General features: G+C 57.1%; 1 protein-coding gene across 1 annotated transcript in view; it reads left to right on the top strand.

Moving 5' to 3' along the window:
- RREB1 (ras responsive element binding protein 1) overlaps positions 1-19,868 on the top strand; it is a 92,812-nt gene that overhangs the window by 55,702 nt on the left and 17,242 nt on the right. Inside the window, exons 7-9 of the mRNA XM_040984022.1 lie at positions 11,291-11,435; positions 11,806-11,942; positions 19,313-19,502. Coding sequence (XP_040839956.1) covers positions 11,291-11,435; positions 11,806-11,942; positions 19,313-19,502 — 472 coding nt within the window. The remainder of the gene's footprint in view (positions 1-11,290; positions 11,436-11,805; positions 11,943-19,312; positions 19,503-19,868) is intronic.

The following is a 19,868-nucleotide window of genomic DNA, read 5'->3' as shown; positions in this document are numbered from 1 at the left end:
GCAGTGGTGCGCCGCACAGCATTCTGGGGGGTCTGTGACTTCATCTGGCCTGGTGGGCGTGGGATTGCCAGGCCGTGTGGTCACTCAGTTCATGTTTCAAGGAACCACCGAGCAGGCTGTTCTCCAAAGCCAGCCTTGTCGGTGCGAGGGGCCTCCTTAGTTTCACACTCGAGGGTCCATTTTGAGCTCGTGTCTCTGTAATGTAAGGAAGGGGTCTTTGACCTTCTTTGCGAAAAGTCTTCCCCATGGCCACCCTTGTTGAAGCCCCGTGGACCAGGTGTGGAAGGATGCCCTTCCCTCCGAAGATCGGTACCCTCTTGTATTGCTTACTTTGGAGTACGTTCTGAAATGAAGAAGTTCGCACCCTTCAGTTGCGATCCTCTGCACGGTTGTGCTGGCTTTGTTGGGCCCCGTGCCTGAGTTAGGATCAGCTTCGCTTCTGCAGACGGGCAGCTGGCAGGATCGTAGGTGGTGTATTCGACAGCAGTGCCCGAGCGGTGTGCCTCTCCGATCCCGTTAATAAGTGGAATTTCCTCTGCAACTGTTCGTTGTTCAGCGTGTAGATATGCACAAGGGCACTTCAGAGTATTTGTAGAAAATTGAATCAAGATCGTTTTTTTCCCTTTTGGCACAAACATTTGGAAATGCATGCATATTTTCTGCAGTGTATATTCCCTGTAAATGCGTGATTTTCAGAAGCCTTGCACTTTATCCACTTGAGGTATGCTCAGCCTTTAAGCTTATGTGTTGGTGTTTCCTGTGCCTTAATTAACCTAACATATTAGCTACAGCACCCTCGCAGCTGCAAGCAGAGAAGTTGCAGATTTTTTTCCCTTGCCAGCCTAGAGGCCATGTAGCTTTCTCCTGCCCTCTGAACCTGGATGGAAGTGAAGGTTGTAAATGTGCTGGTATCATTTCTGCTCTTAGTGGAGAGCCTTCCAATTCCCCCATTAAACATGATGGAGCTTGGGAATTTTTCACAAATGCCTCCATCAGTTTCCGAAAGTTCCTTTGTATGGCTAGCTTCTTGAGTGTTTTTTCATAAACAGGTTTTTTATGTTTAAGAGATACAGTCCTATAGATTCCTTGTGCTGTTTTCTACATGTCTCATGTTCCTTATTTATCTGTTGGCAAACAGGAAATTATTTATTTTAAATTTCTTTGAAAGGCAGAATTGCAGGAAGAGGGGAAGACAGACTAGCAGAGAGGTCTTCCATCTGCTGGTTCGTTCTCCAAACGGCCACGGTGACCAGGGGTGGCCCAGCCCGAAGCCAGGAGCTTCTTCCAGGCGTCCCCTGTGTGTGTAGGGGCCCAAGCCTTGGGCAGATTTCCACTTCTTACCAGGGGACATCAGCAGAGAGCTAAGGGGGAAGTAGATCAGCCAGGAATTGAACTGTTGCACGTGGGAGCTGCGGGCACTGCAGGCCATGGCTCTACCTCTGTGCTGCGTGCCAGCCCCGAGTGCCTACCTTGATTCTCTTCATATAAACGCCCAGGAGCAGGGAGTGCCCTGTCATCCGGCAGTGCTGTTTCTACTATTTCAAGGAATTTCTATGCTGTCTTCCATAATAGCCACTTGACAGTTGGGTATTTTTTTTCTCTTAGGACTCAATTAAATTTCTTTTTCTAGAAAAAAAAATTAATAAACATAAAAATTGTGCAGGAGCCAATCTTTTTTTTTTTTTATGATCTTTACATAGTTGATTAGGGCACAAAGGGTCAAGGGCTACAGGAAAGTGGGTAAGACCATTGTTTCCACATTCTCTTTTTTCCTTCCTGTATCTGGGGGAAGGAGGGAAACAAAGGGAGAAGCCCCACCCAGCCTCGCACCCACCCTAGGGTCCCCGACTCGGGGCGTGCTCCGAGGGCACTGCCCAAGTGGTTTCGATAGCTCAGCAGTTCTGAGCTGCTGCCCATCACGCTGGTCCAAGCACGGTGACATCCCAGCATTCACAGGAGCCCGTCTTCTGATGTATCCTGGCTGTGCTGCCTTCCATCTGCCTCCCTGCCCACGCGCCTGGGCTGGCTCAGTTCAATAAATGAAATAAACCGCTTAAAAATTGTAAGTGTGTATTTAGTCCAGCCAGCCAAATGGAATAGATAGATTGATCCTGGTGGGTATTTCACATTTCGTCAAGGGGAATGAGGTCCCTATCCCCCAGTGCCTTGCTCTGCAGATGGGTGAGCTCAGCAGTGCTTCAGAGCCGTCAAGCACCTTGGGAACCTGCTTCCCTCCTGGGTGGTTGCATGCCTCACTCTGAGCTGCAGCCAGGGGCTCCTTCGAGGTTGTGTTTGCTTTCTCACTGGTTCAGCGTATTTTCTGCCTTCTCTGAGCTTTCATCGGCCGCTGGCTCTTTAGGGAATTGGTTGCTCAGTTTCCGTGAATTTTCAGCTCCCCTGGTCTCTTCCTGCTCTTGTTCGCGAATGCCATTGGGTGGCTGTTGGAGAACACGGCCTGCCTGGCTTTGAGGCTTGCCCGTTTACTGAGGCGTGTGCTGTCGCCTAGCATATGGCACGTCCTGGGCAGCATGTGTGTCCTGTTGCTGAGTGGAGGGGCGTGCCAGCCAGCGTGCAGCCAGGCCCGCTGGGTTTATAGCAGCGCCTTGCCTGGACCTCTTGTTTCCTTGTTGAACTCCGGCCTTGGGGTTGGTGCATCCGCTTTCCCCTGAAGCAACAGTGCAGAGGGGTGGGCCCAACTGCCCAGCTGCAGGGCCCATGCCCTCCATGGGTCTGGGCACTGCTCCTCTGCGTGCCCATGCCCTCCGTGGGTCTGGGCACTGCTCCTCTGCGTGCCCGTGCCCTCCGTGGGTCTGGGCGCTGCTCCTCTGCGTGCCCGTGCCCTCCGTGGGTCTGGGCGCTGCTCCTGTACATGCCCATGCCTCCCGTGGGTCTGGGCGCTGCTCCTCTGCGTGCCCATGCCCTCCGTGGGTCTGGGCGCTGCTCCTGTACATGCCCGTGCCTCCCGTGGGTCTGGGCACTGCTCCTCTGCATGCCCGTGCCCTCCGTGGGTCTGAGCACTGCTCCTCTGCGTGCCCACGCCCTCCGTGGGTCTGGGCGCTGCTCCTCTGCGTGCCCACACCCTCCGTGGGTCTGAGCGCTGCCCCTCTGCGTGCCCACGCCCTCCGTGGGTCTGAGCGCTGCTCCTCTGCGTGCCCATGCCCTCCGTGGGTCTGAGCGCTGCTCCTCTGTGTGCCCGTGCCCTCCGTGGGTCTGAGCATTGCTCCTCTGCATGCCCATACTCTGCTCCATGTTTCCGCTGTTGCACACTTGCAATCGCCCAGGTAACAGTGTGCAAGGAAGGCGGGCTGTGCTTGTCGGGCGCTGAAGGCTGGCACTCTGATCCTGGCATCTGCTGAGCCAGAGGAGTGCCCTAGAGCTTGCTGGCCAGCACCCCAGACCCTGGCAGAGCTAAGCAGTCGAGGACCCCTGCCCTGGCTAACCTCTGCCTCGGCTCACAGCACACAGCACTGTCCGCCCCACCCTGTCAGTGACGTGGGATCCAGGACCCCTCAACTGGGCCAATTTCTCCTGTGGTGGCTGTGAGCTGTGGTTTTCCAAGTCTGCCCTGTGGAGTGCAGGCTGGGGGCCCCTCAGCCTGCCTCTGGATCACTGCTCCCATGTACTCTGAGGGCCCTGGGAAGGGGGCTCCACTGTGCACCTGTGCCCATGGCTGTGGACTGCTCCCCACTGCCAGCATGGAGGGCATGGGTGCCACCCCTCGCTTCCTCTGGCGCTGGTTTCCTTGCGCATGGGCGTCAGTTACTTTGTTGGCAAGGGTCCCTGTCCATTTCCAGAGTCTCATCTTGGTTCTGTAAGAGGGTCGTGCGTGAGCTGAATACGCAGACAGCGGTGGTCTTGGAGCTCCTGACTGCTCCTTCTCATTTGGCAAAGCTATCTGCGCGGTACCTCGGGAGCCGACCTGCTCAGGGAGGGTGCGGCTTATCTGAACTCACTTCGAGAAGGACAGAAGACCCTTTCTCAGTTTGTTACCTGCTCTGGGACAGGTTCTCCGTGTGCATGTGGCCCTCGTGTCTGGAGGTCGGAGTCTTTACCGCAGGGCTTCCTCCCCACGGCCCGTTCCGAGCAGAACAATGGGCTGCTGTCACGAAACATCCCCTTGGCTCCAGCCTCAGCCGCCCAGAACTTTTTATCACCTTCTCTCACGTTGAACATTTAGATCATGCGGTGCTCCTCTTACAAAACAAACTCGGGAAGCTGAGCCGGCGCCAGCCCTCTGGGACAGCTCCGTGTGGGAAAAGGGGCATCAGGCTTTGCCATTTGCAAACTTTGTTCCGGAACGCACCAGACGCGGAGCCTGGGAGGCATTCCTGTGTGAAAGGATCGAAACAGACCTTACCCAGAACAGATCCATCTCTAGAGCGGGTACTTTCTTTCCCTGGCCATAGTTGCCTGGGGAAATAGGAAGCTAATTTCACATATTGCTGTGTGTTTGGTAGACTCATAGAACCTGAAGCTATAAAGAGAGCTGTAGGTTATGTGCCGTGTTTAAGGTCACATCAGAGACCTCCAGGCGGGAGTGGGGCTGCAGGCTTTCCCTGTTCTCCATTATTCCCTGAAGAGCCAGGGTGAGGGTGCGTCCTCCAAGCACCTGTTGTAAGAAGGGTCAAGGTGAGGAGGCCTCAGCTCAGCGTGGGAGGCCTGGTCCCCGTGCCCGAAGACAGCGCAGGCGTGTGAGCTGCCCCATGACGAAGGGGGCCGCGGAAGCTCAGATTCTAGCATGCTGCTCATAGAGGCTCTGGCTGAGCCAGCCCTTGCCACACCCAGCTGCACTGGATGCCCGATCCAGAGGGGGTGCGCTGGGGCTTCCAAGAGCAAGGAGCAGTCACTGCTTTCCCCTTGGGGCTGTGCAACCCTCTGTGAGGGTCCTGGTGAGCTTGAGGACCCCCTAGCAGCCTGGTGCCCTTTGCCAGCCGTCCACAGGTGCAGGGCTCGGGTGCAGGATTAGAGTCTGTATCTCCTTAGCCGGGGCTGTGTGAGGACTTTGTTTCCTTGACAAGTTTCCGTGAAGACAGGGGAAGCAGGAAGTATTACAGTTGCTTACCTGAGAAAGCATCTTGTTACGGGGGATGGGACAGGTGGGAGCGGAGTGGCCTCTGGGGCACTGAGGGGGCCTGGCCTCATTCACGCCCTGCAGAAGGCCCGCGGGTTCTGTGAGCACACCTGCAGATCCAAGCCAAGAGGAAAGCTTTTCTTTTTAAAGATGTGCTGACTTTCACATATTTGAGAGCAGAGTTAAAGGAGGAAAGATAGGTCTTCATCTGCTGGCTCGCTCGCCAAACAGCTGCAACAGCCCCGAGCTAGGCCAGGCTGAGACCAGAGCTTCCTCTGAGTCTCCCATGCGGGTGCAGGTGCCCAAGCGCTTGAGTCATCCCCCACAGCTTTCCCAGGCCATGAGAAGGGAGCGGGATGGGAAGTGGGGCAGCCAGGGCTTGAACCCATGCCATAGCTTGGTGCAGCTCAACATCAGCGCTCCAAGAGGAAAAATGGCTGTTGCTTGCAGTTGGTGCAACATGTGGTCTGTGCTGGCATGAGATTGTCACACGTGTTGTGGATTCAGTGAACAGCAGGTGGGCTTGCAGCTATGCTACTTGAATATCAAAGCAGGCCGCTTGCTTGCGGTTTACTTCAGAAAGCTTCACTCTAAGAAGGGCAGGACAGCGAAGCCCTCGAACAGGGCCCTGCTCCTTCACGTCCTGTCCTCTCCGCGTGCCTTCACGCAGGGGCAGCCCCGCACCATCAGCGGGCACCTTTGTCTACAGAGCCCTGGTGCCCTGGCTTAGCGGGCTGTGGCAAGACTGCATGCTGAGAACCCAAGGGTGTGGCCTCAGCGTGGGGCAGACTGACTGCACTGCGGACCCCTGTTTCCAGCTCTGACCAGGCAAGCCTTCATTGTCCCTTTTAAAACATGTGGATCAGGGCCTGGCGCAGTGGCCAAGTGGTTAAAGTCCTTGCCTTACATGTGCCAGGATCCAATACACGCATCAGTTCTAATCCGGGCGGCCCATCCAGCTTCCCGCATTTGTCTTGGGAAAGCAGTTGAGGACAGCCCAAAGCCTTGAAACCCTGCACCTGTGTGGGAGACCTGGAAGAAGCTCCTGGCTCCTGGCTTCAGATTTGCACAGCTCCAGCCATTGCAGCCACTTAGGAAGTGAATCAGTGGACGGGAGATCTTCTCTGTCTCTCCTCTCTGTATATCTGACTGTCCAATAAAAATAAAATAAATCCTTAAAAACAAAGTAAAACATGTGGATCAGTGGATGGTGTTCCATTTTTGGGTTCTGTTAAGTGAGGTTGTGATGTCCACTGCAGAAGTCTGGCTTTGCGTGTAAAAAGGGCAGTAGCAGAAGGCGCCTCTATTCTCTGCAGGGTAGTGAGCGAGGGGGGGGTGGGAGTCCCCGAGCCTATGGAACTGTGTCAGAAAAAAGTAATCCACAGAACTGAATTATTCCAATAAGATTTAAAAAGTACAAGAAAATATGAAAGCTAAATGTTAACTATTTCTAGTTGACATCCTTTGCAGCATTTTTTAAATATTTATTTATTTTTATTGGAAGTCAATTTTATAGAGAGAAGGCAAAACAGAAAGATCTTCATCTGCTGGTTCACTCCCCAGGTAGCTGCAGTGGCCAGAGCTGAGCCGATCCGAAGCCAGGAGCTTCTTCTGGGTCTCCCCACACGGGTGCAGGGTCCCAAGGCTTTGGGCCGTCCCCTGCTGCTTTCCCAGGCCACATGCGGGGAGCTGGATGGGAAGTGGAGCAGCCGGGATTAGAACCAGGCCACATATGACATGTTGGCGCTTACCGACGGAGGATTACCCAACTGAACTATCATTACCCCCCGCGGTGTTTTTATTTACATTCTGTAAAAACATTTCCCTTTCTCTTTATGCTTTTTTCTGTTACCCTTAGAAATCAGCGTAGTTTATTGTTTTTGGTGTGTTTTTAATATATTTTAAGGTGTATCTGTTTATTTGAAAAGCAGAGTTAGAGACTGGATGGCCTCAGGTGCTGGGACTGTGTGAGCTGCAGCAGGAGCCTGCACTTGGCTGCAGGTCCCCCATGTGGGAACAGGACAAGGGCCATCCTCACAGCCTTCCCAGCTGGATCAGAAGCTGCACTGCCACACTGCCCCGCCCTCCATAGGAAAACTATGGCTCATGGCCACTTTCTATTCAGCTTCTTGCTTTGGGACCAGTTCAGAATCAGTTCTGGAGAAGGAGCGGGCCCCCCATGCAGCCCTGGCCACGCCCTCTGTCCTCCTGCCACCTCAGACAGGCACTGACTGCTAGTGGAGAGAATTTTGACCTTGGGCCACCAGGGCACCTGCCTGTATGACCTCGGCGGCCTTGTGTGTGGGCAGAGGGAGGGCAGGGCAGGCAGTGGCATTCAAACCTCTCCCAAGACCTTCCCAGATAAACCTTGGGGTAGTGTCAGCATCTGGAGCCTGTTGCCTGCCCACACTAGAACAGGCCAGGTAGGTCACAGCAAGGAAGGGTCTGCGTTTGCTAGCGGTGGGCTGAAGGGTGCAGAGCTGGGGCAGGGGCCTAAGGACGGGCAGTGGGACCCCGTGCAGGTGAGCTGCAGCATAGCAGCCATGCCGGGCACAGGAAGCCGGCTACCTGGCTGCCCCGCAGGAGCCTCTCTGTGCATCTCTTCCTCCCATTTGTGTAGAGATCCACCCTGTGGGACCTGTTTGGGCCCAGCAAGCGAGTAAGCCAGTGCTAGCACACATCAGAGGTGCCCATCACTGGCAGAGCCTTGCTTCGTCCTGGTGGAGGGTGGTGAGCAGTGAGACTTGCTCCCTCCCCACCCAACACCACCATGCGACACAGCCCGGAGATTGTGAGGACGAGCCGTGGCAGTGGTGGACACAGGCGAGCTCCCTGCGCTGTGTGCACGTGTGTATGTGTGAGAGAGCGGGCGGGGGGGGGGACTGTGAGGACGAGCCGTGGCAGTGGTGGACACAGGCGAGTGCCCTGATGAGTCGTGGCACACGCTGCTTTGGGCCAAGATCGTGTAGTGAGCCCCAGCACCGTCTCCTGCTGGCTGCTCGGCGTGCCCAGTGGCAGTCGGCACTATGCAAGCACTTCTCTGCTGTTGTGCAGGGAGCGTCTGGCGTGGATGACGGGCAGGTGGAGTGTGCTTCCAGCTGGGTCAGGGCTCAGGCCTGCTGGCCACGTCGCCTGGGTCAGAGGACCTGCCTGAGAGCCACAAGGCCGAGGTGCCCTGTATGCAGCCCTGCAGCACGTGGACTTGGACCACATGCTTGGGGCTGGCCCTCAGATCAGCAGAGCTGCACACACAACAAGTCCTCCTCTACACTGAACCTGAACAACACCCGGGTCACTCGAAGGTGCCTTTGTGCTAGCAGGAAGGGCGTCCCTGGGAGTGCTCCACTGCCCTTGCCTCTATCAGCCCTCTGCATCTCCACACTTGCACAGAACTTGACACTGTGGCCTTGGGCTCCACCCTCACTCAGCTTCTCTCAGGTGTGTCGGAGATGCGCTTTTCATTGGCTGGAAATGTAGGTTGCTGATGCTTCTTAATCATATTCATTCCTCTTGGGTTATCACGAAGCTTTGTCAGACAGGAAAAGCCAGCAGGGCTGCAGTTGAGGGACGTAGCAGCGAGCATCCTGCCAGAACCTGCCTGAGCCTGTTGCCTTGGGTTGGCAGTGCCAGGTGCTCAGCACAGTGACACTCCCTGTCATGACATCACTCCGTGGATGCAGGAACTCAGCTGCTCCGTTACAAAGCCCACAGGAAATCCGGGCTGGATGTTGGGAGCTGTGAGAGCGTCTGCATCTCACCTGGAAAGGAGATCCAGGATTGCTCGGAAAATGCGACATGAGCTGGGTGCAGGCTACAGTTAAACTGGAGGATGTTTCACCCACCTACCCAACCTCCAGGTTCAAGAGGGGAAAATTGGGGGAGAAGGGGCAGTGTCTCAACAGGCTAATCCTCCGTTTTGTAGTGCCAGCATTCCTTATGGGTTCCAGTTTGTGCCCTGACTTCACTCCAGCTTCCTGCTTGAAAAGCAGAGGAAGATGGCCCAAGTTCTTGGGAACCTGCACTCACACGGGAGACTCAGAAGAAGCTCCTGGCTCCTGGCTTTGGATCAGCTCAGCTCTGGCTGTTGCAGCTGCTTAGGAAGTACACCAACAGATGAAAAATCTTTGTAAATCTGCCATCCAAAAAAAAAAAAATCTCCAGTTTTTGCCCCCCTCTTCCCTTCACTTCTTATATGCAAACCAGAGTTAGAAGGTGAGAGCTTCCAGCCTCGGCCCGCTCCCTGAAACAGCCAGGGCTGCATCAGGCTGGGACCCTAGTAGGGTCTACCCCGTGGGTTCAGGAAGGGGCCTAGGTGCTTGTCCATCCTCTACTGCTTTCCCAGGTGCGCTAGCAGGGAGCTGTGTATCAAGCAGAGCGGTCGGGACTGGAAGCAGTCACGCATGCAGGATGCCGGTCTCACAGGTGGTGGCTCAGTGTTATGGTTAGAAAAAGCAAAAGGTGGTTGCTTGTCCTCGCTAGTGCCACGAAGCACCGAGCGCCCTGTTGTGCAAACCCTGGAAGATAGATCCCTCAGCCGTTCCAAGTGCAGAACGGGGGACATGGTTTGTGAACAGGGGACATGGATGAGCTGGGCATGCTGTTGGCATCACACGGCACAGCCAGACACACTGGGGCGCCGTGTTGTCACCAGCCATGTTGGCCTGAGGTCTTGGGGCACATGCAGGTTCTCGCTCCTCTATCCAGCATTTCCTACAAGCCAGAGAAAGTATGTTGAGGCTAGGTGGCAACTAGATGACCTGCCAGAGTTGCAGTTGGCACTAGGGGTGGAGGTATGTGGCAAGGAGAAGGGGGAAGGCACCAGCTCCCGTGTGCTATTTCAGGAGGTGCCACGTGGCCAGCAGTGTCCACTGATGCTGTCCGCCACAGTTGAGCCGTTGATGTTCAGAGCCAGTAGGCGTTTTGATCCCACCTCAGGCATGGCAGTAGAACATGGGTGAGCAGGGGCAGTGTCCACAGAGTGAACAGTGACTGGCCTGGCCACTGAGGGGTGGGAGGCTGTACAAGCTGGCAGCTCACTCTGGTGCGCCAAGCCCCCGAGTCCCTGGAAGTGAAAGGGGCCAGCCAGAGAGGGCGACCCCTCCTCCTGAGGGAAGAGGCCAGCTTGTCACAGTGGCTGTGCCTTGCCTCCTGGGAAGAAGTGGCCAGCTGACACTGCCAGCTTTGGGGGCTGGCTGTCCTAAGTAGGGGCCGGCTGCTGTGGGTCACTGTTGTGGGTTCCCCAGGCGTGCAGCTAGCTCAAGGCTGCCACTGGCTCAGTGGGTGTTGCGTTCAGTGCCTGCTGCCCTGTGCAGACCCGGTGGGGGCGTTAGCCTGGGTCTGGCCCTTGGCTCTCACCAGATGGAGTGTGGTTAGAGCTTGATGCGGGCTGTCTCACCTCAGGTCCAGGTGACAGCTGTGGGATCACAGCTGGTGATGCAGAACCTATCGTGTAGTCCTGAGATGCTGTTTGGGCGAATGGGGGTGAGGGTGGAGAGAGTACACCAGCAGATCGACCCTAGGGAATGGTGCAAGAAAGCAGTGCTGTTACTGCTCGGCTGACGAGCTCCTGGGTAAGATCGTCCTGGGCGGGCACTGTGGCATTGCATGTGAAGTCACTGCCTGTATGCCAGCACCCCAAATGGGCACCAGCTCTCCCCATAGCACTGCCTCGCAGTCAGCAGTGAGAGGCAATGGCGGCAATGGCAGCAATGGCTGCAGATGGCGGTAAGATAGGCTGTGTGGTTTGGCTCACCTGCGAGACATTCTAGAGGGGCACATTCCCGCAGTCTCCCAGCTGGCGCCCACCCGTGAGCCGAGCGACCCCCAGCTCTGTAGATGACATAGTACTGTGGAGAACTGGCACACACCATAGGGCTCAAGCACCATCAGCACGTGCCAGGGATGGCGGCGGGGGCACGTCAGTAACTGTGGCTGTTGCTTGCCTCATGAGCCAGGCAACAGGATGTCCTGAAATTGTACCTTTGTCTGAAGAGGTAGAACGGGCTGCAGGCTCATTCGCTGGCTCTTTCCTGCCAGCGCAGTTGGCGACTGTCATTGCCCAGCCAGGGGCAGAGCGGAGGCAGTGTAATGGACAAGGGCTTGAGAGGCCTAGAAAGCTTTTGGAGGCGGAGGTCTCGGGGCAGCCGTGCTTTGTGTCCCCTATGTGCTCAGAGACGGGCTTTGGTTCTGTCTTGCTCACGTGTGTGTGCGCCCTTGCAGACACATGAAGATTCATGAGAAGGACCCCAATGGCTCGGCAGCCGCAGCTCCGCCATCCCCTCTGAAGCGCAGGCGGCTGTCCTCCAAGAGGAAACTGAGTCATGACACCGAGTCGGAGAGAGAGGACACAGCCCCGGCTAAAAAGGTCTCTCCTCCCTGCCTGACGTCCACCGTAAGCTCTTAAGCTGTGCATTGCCACAAGGGCTTTGTGGCATGTCTGAATCCCTGTGTACCTCCTTGGCAGCACCCTCTGCTGAGCCCCCGGATGCCCTAGAGGTCTCACCCTGTTTTCGGGCACTTTGGAGGACTTGTTATCCCTGGGGACTCTTTTTTTTCTTCTTCTTTTTTAATCCATCCCACCAGTGGGAGCTAGGTGCCCTGTGTGACTGGGTGTCCTGCGAGAGGCCAGCTGTGACCCTAGCCCCGGGGTCGCCTCCTCCCTTGGCACTGGTCTGGCTTTTCTGAGGCCGAGCCCTCTGGAGGCTACCTTCTGACTCTGTTTCCCTTTGTCCCAGATGCTGGAGGACGGCCAGTCGGGCGAGGTGGCCGGGACGGCTGACGAGCTCTTCCACTGCCCAGTGTGTTTCAAGGAGTTTGTGTGCAAGTACGGGCTGGAGAGCCACATGGAGACGCATTCGGATAACCCACTAAGGTAAGGGGAGTGCACACACTGCTCCGTGAAGCGCCTTCTCTTGCCACCACTGCCAGCCGCTCTCCAGGCTCTTTCGATCCAGGTGATTGCTGACTGCATACAAACCTGTGAATCAGACGGGCTCCTGGGTGCTGCACCTCTCGCACCCAGCAGAGCTGGACCTCAATGCAGGGCCCATGGCTGCACGGGGGGCCTGTGAGGTTCCAGGGAGGAAGCTGCTGCTGCGGCTCCCGCCTTTCCGGGCAGAATCGTGGGGGATGAAGCAGGATCCCCCCTTCCTTTTCAATATTCATCCGGCAGAAAGTCCTGGGTTCTTGAATGAGCGAGTGGGTTTCGAATGTCTCCCCCCCAGGAGCAGACGCGTGGCCCAGCCCGTGAGCTGCAGCTGGGGCCACACATCCCTCGTCACATGGCTGGGCTTGAGGCCCGGCTCTGCTCCTGGCCCCAGCTGCCTGCCAGTGCACGGACCCCACCACCCGCATGGGAGACCTGCAAAGATCCTTTGGCTGTTTTGGGGAAAACTCAGTAGATGGGAGATAGCTCTCACACATGCTCTCTGAATGAATGATAAGTAGACATTGAAAAGGAAGCAAGCCACGGGGGAGCTTGGAGTAGTCATGTTGGACGGCACACACAGCTGAGGCCAGCTGGGGCATCGGCGGAGCTGGAGACAGTCAGGTGGGGGTGGGATGCCAATGATGTGGTTCCTTCAAGCCAGATCAGACGTCCTTATCTCTACTGGCAGGAGGCATGGGCGAGGGAGCGCCACACGGAAGTGGCGGAGATGCACTCTCAGGGCTGCGTGCTCTCAAGACATGGCCTGATGCCTGGGAGTCAGGCTGCAGGCCCGACCCTGCTCCCGTCTGCTCTGTGTGTGAGGAAGGCTAGGACCCGGGTGCCACCTGGGGAGATGAGGCGACCCTCTCAGAGGTGCTGGCTGAGCAGCTGCCCCAGGGAGAGAACCCTGATGTCCTCCACATTAACAGAGGCAGTCACTCTGGACAGGCAGGATGTCATGGGTGACCTGGTGGCAGATGGGTCCTGCACGTCCAGCAGGCAGAGCGGGGCAGGGTGGGGATCTTCGTCGCTGGCTCGTGGGGATGTCCTTTGCTGGCAGGAGGCGTGACTGAGGATGGTCTGTGGGTGGTAGGTGCTGACTTGCATCTACCGCCTCTCCTTGCAGCACTATACATTTCAACTAACTAAGGTATCTTAAGTGCTCAGGAGGTGCGCTTGCATCCTGTGCACGGGGTGAGCCAGTAGGCCTCTGCCTGGGCGCTCTCGTGGGATGCGGTGGGTGTCGGGAAGCAGAGGGATCTGGTCACAGAAGGTGGGTGAGCCCATGCTCCTTCCCGCTCTGCCATCCCACATAAAGGCCTGCTCTCGGAGGAAGCCAGCCTGTGGAGGACTGTGACATCTGCGACATGGGCTCCTGGTAGAGACCACCTGTTCACCCAGAAACAAAGTAGGCACCAGTCCATGTTCAAACCCCAGAGGCAGCAGAGCCGCAGGGAGATGCTGTCAGTTTGGAGGACAGCCAGTTCTTAACTCGGAACACCTGTTGGCCTCTCCCTCTGTGTGTGAGCACCCTTCCCGGCTCGCAGAGGTGCTGGGCCTCTCTCCCAGTTCTTCTGGGTTCTGTATTCAGAAGAAAGAAGAGGCAGGTGGGGACGAGAAGGGTGCTGGTCTGTGGCCCCAGAGGCCAGGGCCACAGTGTGCAGAGGGCAGGTGGCTGCAGGAGGACCTGTTGGTGGGGGCTAGTGCCATAGCCCAACAGGCTGATCCTCCATGTTCAAATGTTAGCACCCCTATGGACCCGGGTTCATGTCCCAGCTGCTCTACTTCCATCCAGCTCCCTACTTGTGAACTGGGAAAGCGGTGAAGGAGACACAAGTGCTTAGGACCCTGTGCCCACGTGGGAGATCCGGAAGAAGCTCCTGGCTTCATTCAGACTGCTCAGCTGTGGTCACCGCAGCCATGGGGAGTCAGAAAGCCTCTCCTTCTGTCTGCAAATCTGCCTTTCTATTATAAAGAGATAAAGCTTGAAAGAGAAGCAAAGAAAGAGGGAGAGAGAAATGGAAGCCAGCAAAAGGAATAGTGCTTTGTCGATCATGCCAGTGTAATCAAAGTGGAGTCGGTGTAGCGACTGAATGACATTCATACCCAGACGTTCTTGGTGCCCACAGGACATTGTATCCCTGTGCATGCCAGACCCTTGGGTGCTCAAGTGCCATCCACTAGATGTTCGTTGTATTTGAAACAGAAGACATCCTCTTTGTGGGCCTGCTCCTTGAATGTGCCCACCAGGACTGGGCCAGGGGAGCCAAGACATAGGACTTTTCCTGAATCTGCCATGTGGGTGTCAGGGACCCAGCCACTTGAGCTGCCACCCTGTGCCTCCCAGGGTGTCATTAGCAGGAAGCTGGAAACTGGAGCAGAGCTGGTTGTCACCCAGTACTGTTTGGGGAATGATGACACGTGGGTGGGGAGCGATGTGTGTTAATCACAGGTACATTTTTACCCCTAAGTAGTTGATGTTCAAATGGGAGATCTAGAAATGTGGAGGCAAAACTGGCCCAGAGGTCCACTGCAGGGCCCACTGAGCTGGCCTGGAGGGGGTATCCACCTGTTAACCCCCCAGTGGGCTACAAGGAGGGCATGTCCACCTGTCACCCCCCAGTGGGCTGTGAGGGTATGTCCACCTGTCCTCCCACAGTGGGACTTGCTGATATTCTCAGGTTTTCCCTGGGTTTCCTGGTGCTTTGCTGGGAGGTGGCGACACTGGCTTTGATCATCACTGAGGGTGCACTTGCAGATCTGTGCCAGGAGTTAAGATGAGGCCACCTGCCGGGCCCCCTGCTCAGAGCTGTCCTGTTCTTCCCCCCTCTTCCCAGGTAGGATGGATGAAACCCACTCATGCCCACATCCCCAGGCTGCCCCAGGCTGGCTGGCTTGTTACAGCAGTGAAGGGCAGGGTGTTGGGCCTGCCAGAGCCCTGTGGAGGGCCGTCACTGCTGCTCACGGTAGGTGTGAGCCGTGCAGCTGTGGCAGTCAGTCCCCAGGCTGGGCCACAGAGGAATGTCTGAGGCGGGCGGGAGACCAGCAGGAGAAGCTGACTCCTTCTGGCCCCTGGAGGCAGGGCCGGGAAAAATGAAGCATGAAATCCCTTTGAAAAAGGAATGCCACTGTCTCCTCCTGGAGTGGGCTGGATGGAGAGGGAGGTGGGGGAGGCAGCAGCAGCCAGGAGCAGCACGCTCCTTGTTGAGCCAGGGTCTGCGGATTCGCCGAGGGCCGTGCCCGCAGCCTGGCCGTCTGCCAGCAGCTGCCCTCAGTGCCCTGTGTGGCCGAACCTTGTCAAGCCAACTGGCTGTGGCCCAGCCCGCTGCCTGGTGTCTCTGTGACCTCGGGCCATAGGGGCTCGGTTTCTCCATCTGGAAAACAGATTCAGAGCCGAGTGAGAGCGAGGGGGCCCAGCGCTCAGACTATAACCAATCTTGAGCCAGTGTCGACATGCAGGGTTCACTGTGGCCAACCTGGGGAAGCAGAGATGGGGGTGGAAGTCCAGGACCACTCGCGAGCTCTGTGACTTAACTGAGACATGCTGGGAGTGGGTTCTTGCTTCAGTTGTGGGAGGCCAGCCTCTAGCTCGCCTGGGACACACTGGTGTAGACCCGCCATGGGACTGTGCTGAGAAGTAGGCCTTGCATGGCCAGGGGAGAGCCTGCATGACAGAGCCGTGCCTCGCTTTCCTCAGAACGCTCACAAAAAAGACCTGGCTGCTGTTGGACTGGCAGGCTCCTGGAGCTATACTGGCATGGCCTTTTATGTTGATAGGGGACAGCAATCGGCCTGCTACAGCTGTGGACCAAATCCAAGTGGCAGAATGAGCGGGCCACTACGATTTGGGCTGTTCCCTTAAGCCTTGGGTGTTGGAGTCTCCAGGGCAGCAGATTCCAAAGGCGCTGAGCCCCTGCGCCCCGGGCTGCGCATCAGAGACGCCCCAGTTAGCGCTGGCTGCCTCTGGGTCAGGCCAGCACCTTGGAAGGTAACAGTCGGTCCTGCTGGGACCCATCCCGACACAGGTTCTGCACTGCCACTCACTGAGCCGAACAGTGGGCATGTCGGCCGTGTGCACCTCCACCCCAGCCCAGAGTTGGAAGGAGGGGCAGGGCAGGTTCCTAAGCCTATGTAAGCAAAAGAAGGAGGATGCGTAGTCTCCGTGCTTCCTGTGAACAAACAGCTTCGTGCTTTGGCCTCACCCAGACCACAGGCGGCTCTGAGCAGGGTGCAGGAGCGTGGTGGAGCTGCACCGAGGGCAAAGGAAGACAAGGCCGGAGCTGGCAGGCTGCACTGACCTGTTGGGCCTCTGCCTGCTTGTGCACAGCCCAGCGAAGCCCCGGGCTGCATCTGTGCCTGAGCACGTGCGGCTAAGTCTAGCCAGCCTGTTGTGGGCGAGAGCCACTGTGCCCGGGGATCCAGCCACGTGTGTGTGAGAGAGAAATGGGAAGGACTGGCTCCCGGAGTTTCCTACAAGGCCTGTGCCTGCCAGAGGCCCCATGCCCAGCCACTAATGTCATGGTGACTTCCACACTGTGCCTGTGGAGCCACCTGTTGGAGTGTGATCAAAAGGGTCCGTGGTTTCTTTCACTTTCCGGCTTCAGTTTCCATTTGGAAAGATTTGCCACATCGCTGATACAGAGCCACCCCTGGTGCTGGACAATGCAGAGGCACCCCCTCTAAACCTCCCTCGGGCACGTTGTCCCAGCCTCTTGCCAAATGAAACTGTCCAGCCCTCCCTCTCCTATGACTGTACCGTCCAGCCCCATCTATAAATGTTTCACAATTGCACCCTTGATGGTTCCTGGCAGAGCCAAGCTACCCCCCAACGCAGGGGTGAGGGGAGAACCATGGGGCACCACTGGGGCCCCAGCTGACAAGCTCAGGCAGGGTGTGCGGGTGGCACAGCATGCGGGCAGGTCTGCAGTGGCCTCCGCTGTCCTTGCAGAGGTGGATAGAGCAGATCTCACAGCCAGGTGTCACCCCCCACCGGCCAGAGGAGTGCTGGCTGGGGCCCAGGCGTGTATCCCAGGTGCTGGTCTGCCATGCTAGTGTCATGTAAGGTCTAGATGAGTGCCCACCAGACTTGGTCTTTGATGTGGTCTGCCACCTGCCAGCAGCATGTCTGAGAGATGCAGGCCTGCTCCTCGCTCCACAAGTGACACAGTGACTGCCGAGGAAGCTCATGTGTACACCACAGCCGTGTCACTAGCTGTGCGAGTGTGAATTACTGCACGAACCCCCCACTCCTTCGCTCTCTGCACAGGGAGAAAGGTGCTGCAGCTGCGGCTCTTCCTGCTACCTCTAGCTGGGCTGTTGTCTGAAATGAGTGTGCAGAGATGTGCTCGGTGCCAGCGCAGCGGAGCCACACAGCACTGCCAACGCTGCATGGTGTGGATGCAGCCAGGGAGGAGGAGGAGGGCTCTGGGCCTCGGTGCCCTGGGTGCAGGCAGGAGCCTCACCTCCCAGGGCTGGCACAGACAGCTGCCATGCCCTGCAGCACCCCTGAACTACTTCCAGTTCCTATAGCACCCATGGGCCCCACTTGCCCTAAATAAAAATCTTCCACCTCTGTGAAGTAGAGGCTGGGACGTGATGGTCCCTGCAGACCTCAGCCAATCCCACCCCCTTCCTGGAGGCTCCTAGTGGGGCAGGAAGCATGCCAAAACGTTACCAATGATTTCTTAATCCTGTGAAATATCTGGTCAGAGTTAAACTCGCCCCATTCGGGCATCTCTGTGTAGGATGTGCGGCCAGATTTGAGCCAGGGAGAACCAAGGTCAGGGAGGTACAAGAAGAGGAGCTGTCTGCAGGCCAGGATGGGACAGAGGCAAGTCGCCGTCCCCTGGGCTTGTGCAGCTCCAAGGCTGGCCCTGTCCCAGCTGGGCCACGCTGCCTCATGGTTGATGACCTGGCTCTTGGGGGCCTTTGGCAAGGATTCGTTCCTTGGGTCTGACCTCCAGGACCTGGCTGAGGGATTAGCAGGGGAACAGCATCAGCTCCAGGGAGAGGAGAAGGGAGAAGGAGCCACATCCTCAGGACCCACCCCAGAACCTTGACCATACATGGCTGGGTGACAAGCGTCCTGCCCGGTGCCATGTGTCAGTCAGCAAGAAGGATGGCAGGCACTCTGTGGGTGAATGTTAACTGTGAGTCTGCAGAGCGGTGCCTGAGCCTGTGGGGATGGCAGGCACGCCCTGGATGGTTCAAGTGGGTTAGGTACACATGTCAGTGGACAGGATGGCGTAGCACATGGTACTGTCTCACAGGGCACATCTGCCGCCAGCACCATGCCGCTGGGACTGGGCGAAGGGACGGCACACTTGGCTCTCCGGCAGATGGTACCTGGTGCAAGTTTGCAGGCTGTTGGCAGCTACGCAGTTGGGGTGTGATCTTCCCTGGGGATCTCGGCCAAGATGCAGAAGTGGACCTCAGTAGGAGCCAGGATGCTCAGTGCACAACTCCTACTGGTCAGGAGCGCAGCACTGTGAAGTGAGGACCAGGTGTGGCACGGATGGCCTGCTTTGCTCTTTCTCCCTTTCTTTTTTTTTTAAAGATTGATGAGTTGTTTGAAAGGCAGAATTGCGGATTGAGGCAGGAAAGCAAGCTTCCATCTGCTGGCTCACTCTCAGGATGGCCAGGGCTGGGCCAGGTCAAAGTCGGGAGCCTGGAACTCCATCCAGACATCCCACACACAAGTGCCAGGGCCAGGCGCTGAGCCGTCGTCCACTGCCTCTCCAGCTGCATTAGCAGGGAGCTGGATTGGAAGTGGAGCTGAACCAGGACCTGAACTGGCACTTGATGGGATGTGGGCAGGAACTTACTGTACTGCATGGTGGTGTCTCAGAATGGACATGTGTTCTGTCCTCGTGTGTGCAGCTGGTGGGTGCCAGTCACGGAACCTCAGTGCTTTCATCTCTGACATAAGGGCTGTCTCACCCACCTGCATGGGAGCCCGGTTTCGTTTAGCAGGTGCTACCAGTCATGGTCTTAGAGTCGCCACTTGCCTCTGACTCTTCCTGGAGAACTCGGGAACGTTCTATTCGATTCCAGGCGAGCGGAGGTGCTCCGTCCGAGTGCTGAGGGCTGAGCTCGTGGGGCCGGGAGGAGCACGCAGGCCTCAGCCTCACGCGCCACCCCAAGCCGGCCTGCTTCCTCCCGCCTGGCTCCCCACGACGCCCAGGCTCCGGGTCTCCCACCGGTGCTGTCTGCACAGACAATAGATTGCAGTTTCTCAAAAGCAGGCTAGATTCTGGCTAACAGAGCAGGGGGAACTAACCGAGCTGCTTCCGGGCACCCTGTCCCTCCTCCAGATGTGACATCTGCTGTGTCACCTTCCGTACACACCGTGGGCTGCTGCGCCACAACGCACTCGTGCACAGGCAGTTGCCACGTGACGCCATGGGGCGGCCCTTCATCCAGAGCAACCCCTCGATCCCTGCTGGCTTCCACGACTTGGGGTTCACCGACTTCTCCTGCAGGAAGTTTCCCCGCATCTCGCAGGTATGCAGAGCGGCCGGCTGACTGTGGTCTCCTTTGGGTGGTGCTCTCGTTTCTGGGGCTGAGTTTGCTGACAGCTTTGTGACTGCTCCACACTGGCTCTGGGATGGGGAACAGTGAGGTCGCTCCGCATAGCTCTGGTGCGGCCGTTTCATCTTCGAGGATCGGCAGCCCAGCGGTCATGACAGAGTGGGACTGGCAGCACCGCTGACAAAGCAGTGCCAAGATGACTTTGAAGTGGTTTGGCTGTGGTCCGCTTTGGGGTTTCTTTGCTTCCAGTGTTTAACAGTGGTTAGCTAGGAGATGATCCATAGGGGCTTGGTCAGGTGCCCAGGCTCCTGGCTCCAGGGGCTCACTTGTAACACACGT

The sequence above is a fragment of the Ochotona curzoniae genome, unplaced genomic scaffold (assembly GCF_017591425.1).
Source record: "Ochotona curzoniae isolate NIBS_2020 unplaced genomic scaffold, NIBS_Ocur_1.0 contig_4064, whole genome shotgun sequence".
NCBI lineage: Eukaryota > Metazoa > Chordata > Mammalia > Lagomorpha > Ochotonidae > Ochotona > Ochotona curzoniae.
The sequence above is the reverse complement of the archived record's forward strand: the minus strand, read 5'-3'. Positions and strand labels throughout refer to the sequence as shown.